Source organism: Bos indicus x Bos taurus, chromosome 5 (genome assembly GCF_003369695.1).
Source record: "Bos indicus x Bos taurus breed Angus x Brahman F1 hybrid chromosome 5, Bos_hybrid_MaternalHap_v2.0, whole genome shotgun sequence".
Lineage (NCBI taxonomy): Eukaryota > Metazoa > Chordata > Mammalia > Artiodactyla > Bovidae > Bos > Bos indicus x Bos taurus.
This window is the reverse complement of record NC_040080.1, coordinates 22888140-22901441: the sequence shown is the minus strand read 5'-3', so window position 1 is coordinate 22901441 and position 13302 is coordinate 22888140. Positions and strand designations below refer to the sequence as shown.

At 44.3% G+C, this 13302-nt stretch overlaps 1 protein-coding gene across 2 annotated transcripts in view; it reads left to right on the top strand.

Moving 5' to 3' along the window:
- The window catches only part of DUSP16 (dual specificity phosphatase 16), a 93623-nt gene that overhangs the window by 30118 nt on the left and 50203 nt on the right, over positions 1-13302 (top strand). For both annotated transcript variants that reach the window (XM_027541373.1, XM_027541372.1), the window contains exons 3-4: positions 9075-9665; positions 10792-10930. In XM_027541373.1, coding sequence (XP_027397174.1) covers positions 9438-9665; positions 10792-10930 — 367 coding nt within the window. In that variant the 5' untranslated portion in view covers positions 9075-9437. The remainder of the gene's footprint in view (positions 1-9074; positions 9666-10791; positions 10931-13302) is intronic.

Sequence of the window (13302 nt, the reverse complement as noted above, 5' to 3'; positions counted from 1 at the left end):
TGACTATACTCCAGTAATATTTATACATGATGTTACAACAGTGTTGTGATAGTTCCGGTGGACAGCAGAGGGATCAGCCCTAGATATGTTGCTTTTGTTCTGTTGTAAAGTCATGTCTGACTCTTTGTGACCCCATGGATTGCAGCATGGCAGGCGCCTCTGTCCTTCACTGTCTCTCAGGGTTTGCTCAAATTCATGTTCATTGAATTGGTGATGCCATCCACCCATCTCATCCTCTGTTGCCCCCTTCTCCTCTTGCCCTCAGTCTTTCCCAGCATCAGGGTCTTTTCCAGTGAGTCGGCTCTTTGCATCAGGTGGCCTAAGTATTGGTGCTTTAGCATCAGTCCTTCTAATTGAATATGCAGGGTTGATTTCCTTTAGGATTGACTGGTTTGATTTCCTTGCTGTCCAGGGGACTGTCAAGAGTCTTCTCCAGCACCACAGTTCAAAAGCACAGACGTACGTATTTGTGTATCCATTCTCCCCCAGACTTCCCTCCCATCCAGGCTGCTGCATAACGTTGAGCAGAGTTCTGTGCTCTACAGTAGGACCTTGTTGGTTATCCATTTTAAATATATCAGCTGACCTCTTTTAAAAGTCCAGTTTTATAGTCACAAGTTTGTGATTTAAAATTTAATTTTATTCACCCCCCCAGCATTATTATTATTAAATAATCCTTTGTAAGTCCTTTTGTGAAGTAGAGATTCAGCTTTTTACCTTGAGGGTGAACCTCAGTTTTCCTGTATTGTTTATTCATCTTCTGTTTCTCCCAGGCTGCCAGTTTTCTTGACAGTGCTGTTAAGGAGGACTAGATCCACTGAGGACCCAGGTCTGCATGGATGTCATGCCTTTTTTCTAATTTTTTTCATGCATTTTCCAGAAAGAAAGAATGGGAAAGAAAAGAATGTAATACATATTACATTTACTTCACCCAAGCAAAACTGTTATGACGTTTTTAATATATGTTTGCGTGTTTGTATATATATGGGTGTTTGAGGTTTTGCTTTATCTACTGTTCTATACTTTTATTTTACTCTCTTTACATATCACGATCTTCTCTCATTGTTGGTTGTTTACTTTGATCATAACGGTGGTAATTTAGTCACTAAGCCGTGTCCGACTCTTGCGACGCTATGGACTGTAGCCCACTAGTCTCCTCTGTCCCTGAGATTTCCCAGGCAAGAATACTGCAGTTGCCATTTCCTTCTCCAGGGATCGTCCCAATCCAGGAATTGAACATGGGTCTCCTGTATCACAGATAGATTCTTTACCGACTGAGCTATGAGGGCTCTTTGTCAGGAAAGTATACCTTTTATATAGTGGAATTTTGTTGTTGAGGGGAGGGTGAGCTAACTGGTGCATGAAATAAAGATGATAAGTTTGTATTAGTATCACCAACCCTCTGCCTACAGCAGTCTGGCTTACAAAGGTCTTGTGGTGCGTATTGATACACCTTCTGACAAGGAGAGCTCCTTCAAAACATTTTCCTTTATTTTAATGTGAAGCTCCTTTAAATGATTTCCTTGTTGTATAGCTGTATTCAAACATGCATCTTGTTTAACGTCTTGATTTTTTTACTACATTCTGTGCTACAAAGCCAAGATTCTCTTACTAGATACTATATATTTGTGGAGCTGGAGAATTGTATTAAATTAGCATTAAGAGTCGGAGAAGGCAATGGCACCCCACTCCAGTACTCTTGCCTGGAAAATCCCATGGACGAGGAGCCTGGTGGGCCGCAGTCTATGGGGTCGCACAGAGTCGGACACGACTGAAACGACTTACCAGCAGCAGCAGCATTAAGAGTAATCTTTCTTGTTTAGTCACTCAGTTGTGTCCGACTCTTTGTGACCCCATGGACTGCAGCATGCCAGGCTTCCCTGTCCATGACCAACTCCCGGAGCTTGCTCAAACTCATGTTCATAGAGCCGGTGTTGCCATCCAGCCATCTTATCTTCTGTTATCCCCTTGTCCTACTGCCTTCAATCTTTCCCAGCATCAGGGTCTTTTCCAATGAGTCATTTCTTCACATTGCTTGGCCAGAGTATTGGGGCTTCAGCTTCAGCATCAGTTCTTCCAATGAATATTCAGGACTAATTTCCTTTAGGATGGACTGGTTGGACCTCTTTGCAGTCCAAGGGACTCTCAAGAGGCTTCTCCAACACCACAGTTCAAAAGCATCAATTGTTCGGTGCTCAGCTTTCTTTATAGTCCAACTCTCACATCCATACATGACCACTGGAAAAACCACAGCCTTGACTAGATGGACCTACGGAAAGTAGTGTCTCTGCTTTTTAATATGCTGTTTGAGTTGGTCATAACTTTTCTTCCAAGGAGCAAGCATCTTTTAATTTCATGGCTGCAATCACCATCTGCAGTGATTTTGGAGCCCAAGAAAATAAAAGTCTGTCACTGTTTCCATTGTTTCCCCATCTGTTTGCCATGAAGTGATGGGACTGGATGCCATGATCTTTCTTATTACAGTGTTTCTTTTCATTTCTTTGCCAGATAATGCACTAATACAGGAACCACAGCTTCTTCCTTTGTAGTTTTAAAGAAGGAACTATACTAAACTTTTTGTATATAAACTTCATATATATATATATATCTTAAATACATATATCTTTTAATATATGTGTCTTCTGTATCCATGTGTGTATATATATCTTCTTGTGTATATATATATATTTTTTTTTAATGCTTAAGTTAGAAGTTCAAGTGGCTAAAAATGCTTCATTTCTGAAAGATATAGTTCTGAAGAAAGACTGAACACCTGCCACATCTTTTTCTGGTGTTTAGCCCATTCAGCATTACTCTGATCAACATACATTCACTACCCTCAAGCCCTGACATAGAGAACTAGTCTCCCAGGCATCCATGTAGCCATCACTCACTTCCTCATGGTCTTTACTCAACCATCAGAGCAAGGCCTTCTCTGACTACTCTGTTTAAACTTTAACCGCACCCCCTTCCTTCCCTACTTAATTTTTTCTCCATAGCATTGATCACCGTCTTTCATATGATGTTTTGTTGTTGTGGTTTATTATGCATTTCTCATAATTAAATTAGAAGCTCCAGGAGGATAAGAGTTTTTGCCTCATTCATTTTTGCTGCATTTCCACACCAGTGCCTGGCACCTGTTCGGTGCCCAGTAACCATTTGTGAATTGACTGAATGAGTTGCAGTAGGCCTGACAGATGCTCAAGAAAACCAGGATGTACTAATTACTCCCCATCTTATTTTCTGAGTCTCCTTTCCTGGCTGCAGCCCACCTTTATTGCAAATATCCTTCCAAAACGAGTTCTCCTTAGCTCTCAGATTAAATCAACCTCTGGAGGCTTCATTGGTGGCTCAGTGGTAAAGAATCTGCCTGCTAATGCAAGGGACATGGCTTCTATCCCTGGTCCAGGAGGATCCCACACGCCTCAGGGCAGCTAAGCCCATGTGCCACAATTATTGAGCCTGTGCTCCAGAGGCCAGGAGCTGCATCTGCTGAGTCCTGAAACTCTAGAGCTTGTGCTCTGCAAAAACAGAAGCCGTCACAATGAGAGGCCAGCACACTGCAACTGGAGAGTAGCCCGAGAGCAGCAATGAAGACCCAGCACAGCCAAAAATAAACAAACAATAAAGCAGCCTCAGGCCACATTTCTCTTGCTCAGCCAGTCCATCAGGCATCCTTCATTCTCACTCCCTCAGGACCATCACTTCCAGTGGGGGACAGTCCTCGTTTTCAGGCAGGGCCCCGGAAGGAAGCATTAAATGCAGAGGGTGAATAGGGAGCCCTGTGGCAGGAGTGTGTCTGGGATGGATACCTGGTGTGGCCGCAGGAGAGAGGAGGGGAGCTCAGGTGGTCAGGGAAGGGGGAAGCTGGTGGAACAGGTGGCCGTGAACAGGAGGCTTCCATTGAGCCAGTGCCAGGAGCACAGTGGTCTTCATCAGTAGGACCTAGGTGAAGGCTTGTCACAGATCTGGACTCTGCCTGGGGGGGCCCACATCTGAAGCAGAGGCCTTGGATTTAGTCTTGGCAGGATGGCTACTCTTTCAGCCTGTATCTGTGGATCCTTGTTGTTCAGTCGCTCAGTCATGTCCAACTTTCTGCGACCTCATAGACTGCAGCCCACCAGGCCTCTCTGTCCTCCCCTGTCTCCTGGAGTTTGCTCAAACTCATGTCCATTGAGTCGGTGATGCCTGTAAACATCCTTGAGATACGTATAGACAGCTTGAGCCTCTCCAAGCATGGGTTCTTCCTTCTGCGCCGGGAGTTGCTACAAGGTGGTTGGATTTTACAGTGCTGACAAGTGTGGTCTCCATGCCTAGTTCTGTCTAGACAGTGATTCAGGTGACCTTTAACCCATTGCAGCCACCGCTAGTCAGGTTGCCACCTCTGCTTTGGGGTAAGAAAATACGATCAAGGCAGGAATAGGTGACTGAAAGACACGTTAAGCTCATACTGCCTTCTTGGTTTTGCTGAGCACAGTTTTTTGGTTTATTTTTGTTTCTCTGTTGAATGTATTTCACTAAATACTAGACCTCAGAATTTCTATCAGGGTTAACCCACAGCACATGAGGCAGAGTAGCTTTAACCAGTGTAGAACTAAGATGGCTGGAGTCCAGGACGGTCTTGCTTCCAGACATCATGGGCTGCTTTTTCCCCTTTTGAGTTTTTTCACTTTTTTTTTTTTTTTTTTTATGAGGGGTGGGATGGCATGGGAGGTGGGAAGGAGGTTTAAGAGGGATGGGACATATGTATACCTATGGCTAATTCATGTTGTTGTATGGCAGAAACCAACAATATTGTAAAGCAATTATCCTCAGATTAAAAATAAATAAATTTAAAAGAAAGGTCTATGTGAGGACTTTCCTGGTGGCTTGTTGGCTAAGACTCCAAGCTTCCAACACAGGGGGCCTGGGTTTGATCCCTGCTTAGGCAAGTAGATCCCACATCCTGCAAGAACCCACATGCCACAACGAAGACCCAGTGCAGCCAAATAAATAAATAAAAATAATTTTTTTTTTAAAAAAGAGGAAGGTGAAATTCTTTAAAAAAAAAATTATATTTGTAAACCGCTGCTGAAAGCCTATTTGGTGTATCTTGTTGCCTATTTCTTTAGTTTTATTGGAGGAAAAAAAAAATTAAGACCAGTTTGTAGTTTAATAACAATAAACTTCTCACCTGATTTTATCCTTTCCATAATTTCTCTGAGAATCTGAACTTGAGCACAAGTCCACCGAGCAAGGCTCAGTCTGGGGTTTGCTGTACGCACTTGGGCTGCTTTGTTCCATCTGAAAATTTTTATTCCTGTTGACGTCTTGAAGAGATTTAGGATAAGATGAACTTTTCGGTGTTGCAACAATCAAATACTGTCTTACCATCTTTTATTTTATTCATTTTTTAAAGAGGTTTTTCTTCTTAATGATGTATTTTTCTTTTATTATTTGGCTGCATCTGCTCTTAGTTGGGCGTGTGGGATCTTTGACCTTCATGTGGGATCTTTTAGCTGTGGTATGTGGGATCCAGTTCCCTGACCAGGGATCAAATGAGCCCCCTGCATTGGGGCACAGTCGTAGCCACTGGCCCACCAGTGAAGTCCCGTGTGTTATCTTTTAAATCCTCAGTCGCTTGGTGCTCAGTTGCTCAGTCGTGGCCAACTCTTTGCGTCCCTTTGGACTGTAGCCCGCCAGGCTCCTCTGTCCATGCAGTTTCCCAGGCAAGAACACTGGAGTGGGTGGCCATTTCCTTCTTCAGGGGATCTTCCCGACCCAGGGATCAAACTAGTGTCTCCAGTGTCTCCTTCATTGCAGGCAGATTCTTTACCTGCTGAGCCATCAGGGAAGCCCTTTTAAATCCTAATTGACACCAAAGATTTTGAGAGCAAACCTGTCACAGATGTGTTCCTGATCTCAGAGTGTTGACATTCTTCAGAAAGAGCAGCAAATGCAATATTGTTGGTTTCTGCCATACATCAACGTTTAGCCATAGGCATACATATGTCCCCTCCCTCCTGAACGTCCCTCTCATCTCCCACCCCATCCCACCCCTCATAAAAATTTTGAACTTAGAGTTGTAGCACAGGGTAAAGACTTGCCCAGAATCCTCTAGCTGCCAGTAAACGAGGTTGACAGCTATTGTTACCCCTCCCTCCACACCCCCTTGGCAGCCTCGGCCACTCCTTAGTCACCTGGGATCACAGAAAATCAGACGTGCCCGTAAAGGTGCCGTCAGAGAGCTCCAACTGGCTGCGGTACAGCATGAAAGGTGTAACTTATCCTCAATTCACCTTCATTCTTTGTTTCTTTGTTTCTCATGTCAGGGCTACTTTGACTAGACCTCTTCCTGGTAAGGAAAAGGGTCTTTTTCTGTCTGGGACTATAGACTGTGGTCATTGTGTCTGGAGTGACTGTTTTCTTCCTGGTGGACCGGTTGGCCGCAAGCTGCCTTCAGCTTCAGTGATTTGGGCTTTTGGCTGAAGGGAAACAAAGACAAGAGCTTTCTAACTCCGTTTTCACATTTTTGCCATCTTCTCTCTCCTTCGTGCCTGGATCTGCTAACCCAGATACTGCTCTGTCCCAAGTGTTGCACCATTGAGAGGAGCCAGCCCGGCTCCAAGGCTCAGACCATTGTCGGTGTCCGTTTGCTCCCTTTCTCGGGTTTCCACCTCCTGTGCTGCCTGGGCTACCACGTGGACCAGACGCATCACTGTCTCTGTGCAGCTTCGTTGCGGGAACGGATTCTTAGGAAAATGGGGTAACCCAGGAGTAGGAGCCCTGGGGAGGGCAGGAGTCAGGCCGTCTGAGCAGAGAACCTGCCATGGCTGTGAACTGTGTCCCCAGCCAGGCAGGACGCTATTCAGAAACTCCCTGGGTAGGTGCTTTGCAAACAGACGTTAGTTGGTCGACAAGGACAAATGCTCTGCTCTGATGTCTTTGCTTGTAGTAGACATGACTTTTGTGCTTGACTGCCATTTAGGCTGTACTAAAAGCAATGCATTCCTGTAATGAAGATGAGAAACGGAGAAACCGTGTGTTACGTGAAGCTGATTTGTAAGATGTGAGGGTGGACGAGGTGGTTCCTCAGGTGCCTTCTGACTCCATGTGTGTCTGGCTCTTGTGAGAAGGGGCACAGCCTGGCTGAAGCTGGACGAGAGGAGGATGGAGTTTCTCTGTCTTCATCTGCTGAGGGATGTCTTTCAGATTCCAGCTCCAAGGCAGCTGTGTTCACCGTTGGCATCTTTGTAGCATTCTCCCTCCTTCCTCTATGTGATGATGGGTTGCTTTCTGACTTAATCACTTGGGATTACTGAGATAATTTCATCCTCAAAGCAAACTCTGTGGGGTGACAGAGCCAATGTTATATATCTGTATTTTGTATATGAGGAGAATGTGGTTGAGAGGTTAATATGATTTGTCTGAAGTTAAGGGCAAGACCACTCCTCTCTCCATCCCACCTCTTCCTGCTTCTCCAGGCTTCAGCTCCTATTGGGTTGGCTAAAAAGTTTGTCGATCTTTTTAAGATCTTATGGGAAAACCCGAACGATCCTTTTGGCCAACCCAATAATTTGTAAGTCTGAGATTGGGGAACAGGACTCAGTGATGATTGAGAGGTTCTCAGTGCTCTCAGGACCCTTCGTCGTGTCGTCCTCTTTGCAACCGCATGGACTGTAGCCTGCTAGACTCCTCGTCCATGGAATTCTCCAGGCAAGAACACTGGGGTGGGTTACCATTTCTTCTTCCAGGGGATCTTTGCAACACAGGGATTGAATCCATGTCTGTTAAGTCTCTGGCATTGGCAGGTGGATTCTTTACCACAAGCCCCACCTGGGAAGCCCTGAGGGGTTCTACTATCAGTTAATCAAATATGAATTATTCAGTATCTTAAGTCATTTTTGGAACAGAATTTTACTTACTTGTAACAGTGTTAATTGAATATCTTATGTGCACAGCACTGTGGAGGTGAGAAATATAATACAAAACATCTGCTGTCAGATAGTTTATCCTCTAGAAGTTGAATGCCAACAGTGGATATCTCGTTTAGCGTAGCAGAGCATTTCCTATAAGCAGAGATGGACTGGGGAGATAGGAACAGGAGAATAGTGATGGTCAGGGTGAGGTCTAAGCGGTGGGCACAAAACTCCAATTAGTGTTAATAGGAAAAGGTCCATCTTAGGAATTTAGGAAGAGTAGGCAGACAGTCAAGGACAGGGAAACCATGGGTTCACAGAGTCGGACACGACTGAGTGACTGAATGCCAAAAGGATAGGAGGTGTCAGGGCCACTGTTTAGAACTCTGTCTGCTGGGTTGTTAGGTTCAGAGTCCACAGCGAAGGTGTGAAGTTTCCTGAGGCTGGGAGTCCATGAGACTCTTAAAAACAAGGGACAAGAAAAGGAGAACTGCGAGGTGCTGGGAGGGCACCAGGCCAGGGTCTTAGCTGTGGGTCTGCCGGGAGAGGAGCGAGAACATCACAGACCCCCGGCAACAAGTTCAACACTTGGTGTGACAAGCATATCGGTCATTCTGTCCCTCGTGTTCCTTAAAAGGTGGCCAAAATCTACAGAACCTCCTGGGTTACTGCCTTTTCTCCCAGAGGGCAGTTTAAAGGAATCTTCACAGCACACACACGCCCATTATCAGAAAAGACTTTTTGTCCTGATAACACGGGATTGCTAACCTGATCCCTGGCTGCTCTTCTTTGTGCTCTTTTCAAGAAATAAGCAAATAAAATGAAGGAAACCCATCTGGAATAAAGATACCCGAAGTGGCTTTTTATAGCTCTTTTTAATTTCGTAGCATAAGTCCATGAGTTCTGGGCCCCCAGGTGGTTATAATTCATGACTATGTCTTCTTTTGTCATCTCTGAGTTTTTATATTTTGAGGTGAAAGTGAGTTATCGTTAGTGTGTTTTCTGGAGCCATACCTGCTTGTCCTTTGTTTGTTTGTTCACATGAAACAGTGCGTCAAGTATGGAATTAGATTAATGGAGTAAATATTATGAATCATACAGTCCCTCTAATCCGCTGCTCTTTCTCTCCCTGACCCCCGTGTTTTGTTTTCCGTCTGTCATTCTCTCTCGGTGTAGGCTTTTCAGCCCCGTGGCAAGCTGTTGGAGCGAGGGAACAGAGGTAAAGAATGATGTAATGCACTGGCCGCCCCAAAGCATCTTTTGTTGGAATGGTTATTCCAGTCATCTCTTTATGAATCAAATGTGAGGGGCTGCTTTGTGGACGGAGGCCTTTGCGAGAACACATCAACGGGAAAGAGAAAGAGACATTCACTTGGAGGGCTCTCGCCGAAAATGGGTTTAACTCTGCTCTCGCCAGTCACCACCAGCCTGACCTCATACACTTCAGTACAATGGAGTGGCTGAGCCTTTGAGCACACCACCATTACATCATCGTGGCAAATTAAAGGAAGAGGTGGGAAAAGAGGACTTATTGTTGTCATGGCCCATGAGATGATTGGAACTCAAATTGTTACTGAGAGGCTGGTGGCTCTGCTGGAAAGTGGAACGGAAAAAGTGCTGCTAATTGATAGCCGGCCATTCGTGGAATACAATACGTCGCACATTTTGGAAGCCATTAATATCAACTGCTCCAAGCTTATGAAGCGAAGGTTGCAACAGGACAAAGTGTTAATTACGGAGCTCATCCAGCACTCAGCCAAACATAAGGTACATGCTTGCTTTTTTTTTTTCCCTTTTGAAAATAAATGGACATATTGAATGGGGATCTATTTTAAATGAAGCCCCCTTTTTAAGGGGAGAACGTAATTTGGGGAAGTTTTGGTTGCTTTTTTTAAACTTTGGTACTTTATGATATCTCGAAATAATTCACTAATTCTAAATAGTGTCCCTGCTCAGAATTTTTCTGAACTGTACAGAAAGGTGTAACCTGTTTTAATTTGATCACGTGCTGTGTTTTCCTGTTAATGCTAAAAAATTGTTTTATTAATTCAGTCACAAGTTATTTTTAATACATTTTATTAATACTCAATTAGTAATTATGTATAAATTATAATATTACATATGTGTTATTAATAATCAATACCTGAGCAATTGAGCATGCACAGCGCATTGTTTTTTGTTGTTTACAAACATAATGAAAGGGGGTCATTGTTTTCAAGTGCCCTGGGAAACGAAGTAGAAACTAATTATTTTAGAAGTACTTTTCATTTGTGGGAAGGTAATGATCAGAAGTTAAGGCTCTTCAAGGCAAGTTTTTCTTAGGATACCAGAATTTCACGTTGTGATAGGTAAGGCAGTTTCTTTTGTTCAGGAATAAAAATGAGTTCATGCTTTAGTTTTACTAAACAACTGGTATGTAACTATGTAGAAATCACTTTGAGGTGTTTCTTCCGCTCAAGAACCATTATGTTGCATACTGTTGTGTTGTACATGCTTTTCATTCCCTTTTTATAGTGTTATGGATTTAAAACTGAGGAGTTGTGAGCACAGTTACACACAAACAACATCAAGTTTGCCTTATAAAAGTTGATTTTCACAAGCATTTAAACCATTTGTATGCCTGGTTTATCCAGTACATTGACCAGGTCTCATTTTTATTCAAATATTTTTTAATATATTTAAAAAGCTTTTTTTATTTGGAGGATAATTGCTTTACAATGTTGTGTTTCTGCTGAACACACCAACATGAATCAGCTATAAATATACCTATATCCCCTCCCTCTGATATTCAGTTATGAATGAAAACAGGAGGCAGTTCACTTGCCCCAGTGGCAGCGGTTTGGAGACTATGTTCCTGGCCTTCCTTCCTCACAGCCTCACGTTTACGTTGTAGGTCGACCTTGACTGCAGTCAGAAGGTTGTCGTGTATGATCAGAGCTCCCAGGATGTGGCCTCTCTGGCTTCAGACTGTTTTCTCACTGTCCTCCTGGGTAAACTGGAGAAGAGCTTCAGCTCTGTGCACCTGCTCGCAGGTAAGGCTTGGGGTAGGAGTAAGAAGACTCAGGATCTCATGAATCCTGTAAGCGGGCAGGATTCCACAGTGAGCTCAAAGCTCTGCCCTTGATGGATGAAGCTTTGAGGTCATCATATTGAATGATTTATTTGTAGCTTTTGACTGATGAGACTGTTCTGCCTAACAGGAATACGGTTGTTCTTCCCCATTGGCCAGTGTATTTTTGATTTTGCTCAAATGCCTCTTCATTTGGTATTTATTAGCCAGAAAGCCACGTAGATCTGTGTGCCCGTACAGATGGCTCAAAGCCAGCTGCTTCTATCTGGGACTTTTCCTTTCACCTGCAATCTGTGAACACAGCGTAATCTGCAACTCAGCTCCCACCCCAAGGCAAGAACCCGACCAGTGCTCAATGTGAACCTTGGTTAAACTGGACTCTTGGCAATAAGATCGCCTGTCCTGGACATTTTGTACAACAAGATAGGAAGAAAATGTGCGTAGAATATTTCTTCTAATAATTAGGGGGAATATTTTCAAACTAACTTACATATTTTTGTGTGGTTTGTTTTCACAACTAAGTCTCAACTTGCAAATGCTAAGCAACCAGATGACTTTATAATGTACATGGTAAAGGCTGTTTTATATCTGCCCTCAAGGAGGGTGGTGTGGGAGTTCTGTCTCATTGAATTCCAAAGCCGACTGTTCATCCTTGGCTTCCCCTGTTTGGCAGATGGTCCTAAAGCCCTTCCACTCGCATGGTCTCCCAGAGCGGGGAATACAGTTTGACAGTGCGTGGTAACCTCTGCCACAGAGCTGCTGTGTGTACAGTGGGTTCTACCACGGTGATCAGCAAGCGTACCTTCAAAAATCTGACCCAAGGAAAACGAAATATTGACAGAAACGATCACTTTCACACCTTTTGTCTTTTGTTGGAAGGAGGTTCCGTTGACCTTGATCATGTTGGCAATTATGTGTTAGACATACAGGTATTTCAGTTGTCAGAGGAATCATCAGTTACGGGTGTGTTATCACTTTTAAACTCTCTGAAGGCTTAAATAAGATTTCTGTGTCTCCAGTTCCCTCTCACCAGCTTTTGCTGCTGTTCTTAAGAACAAGCGTAGTTTACCTGTCACTTTCAGGTCATCTGTTGCCATGTGTTTCCTCTGTGCTGTGGTTCTTTCCTTAAGTGAAGCCAGCGTGTCTCAGAATGTAGCTCTCAGAACTCTGTAGTGGAGAATTCATAGCACTATGAATGGTAGGTGCGCTCTTTTACTGGGAGTGTAATTGTGTTAAATCTGACAACTGTTACTTGTTGTTCAGTCACTAAGTCATGTCTGACTCTGTAGCCCCCATGAACTGCAGCACACCAGGCTTCTGTGTCCTTCACTATCTCCCACAGTTTGCACAAACTCATGTCCATTGAGTCAGTGATGCCATCCAACCATCTCATTCTCTGTTGCCCCTTCTCCTCCTGCCTTCAGTCTTTCCCAGCATCAGGGTTTTTTCCAGTGAGTCGGCTCTTCACATCAAGTGGCCAAATTATTGGAGCTTCAGTACTCTTGCTTGGAAAATCCCATGGACAGAGGAGCTGTTAGGCTGCAGTCCATGGGGTCGCTAAGAGTCGGACACGACTGAGGGACTTCACTTTCACTTTTCATCTTCATGCATTGGAGAAGGAAATGGCAACCCATTCCAGTGTTCTTGCCTGGAGAATCCCAGGGATGGGGGAGCCTAGTGGGCTGCCGTCTATGGGGTCGCACAGAGTCGGACACGGCTGAAGCGACTTAGCAGCAGCAGCAGCAACTTAAGCATCAGTCCTTCCAGTGACTATTCAGGGTTGATTTCCTTTAGGATTGACTGGTTTGATCTCCTTGCTGTCCAAGGGACTCTCAAGAGTCTTCTCTAGCACCACAGTTGGAAAGCATCAGTTCTTCAGCGCTCAGCCTTCTTACTGTTATAGAGTTCCACTGACCTCAGTTGCTGAGTTTAGGACTGCAGTTCATGCTTCCTGGGGCCACTATGTGGGACTTTACCTCGGAATCATATCGTCAGTACCAAGGTTTTTCTTAACCAGGGCACACCTGAAAAGTGATTATCCCACCTGGCTCTTGTTTCAGATGTTTTTCCCTGCGGGCCTCTGACCTGAAAACTTGGCTGGGCAGATGCTCCTGGAGGAATGAGCTCATGTCAAGTTTTAGTTACTCCAGTAACTTCCTCCCCTTTCTCCAGGAATATGCCCTTGTTACCTGGAAGGTTCTTATGAGCCACGTTCTTACCAGCTTTGGGAGGGGCATTTGTTGGAAAGCAGGAAGTGAAAGGACTCATTCTGATCATCTAGATCAGCCCTAGGGAGCTGTGGGCCTGTGCTGGGTCAGAACCCTCAGCATCTCC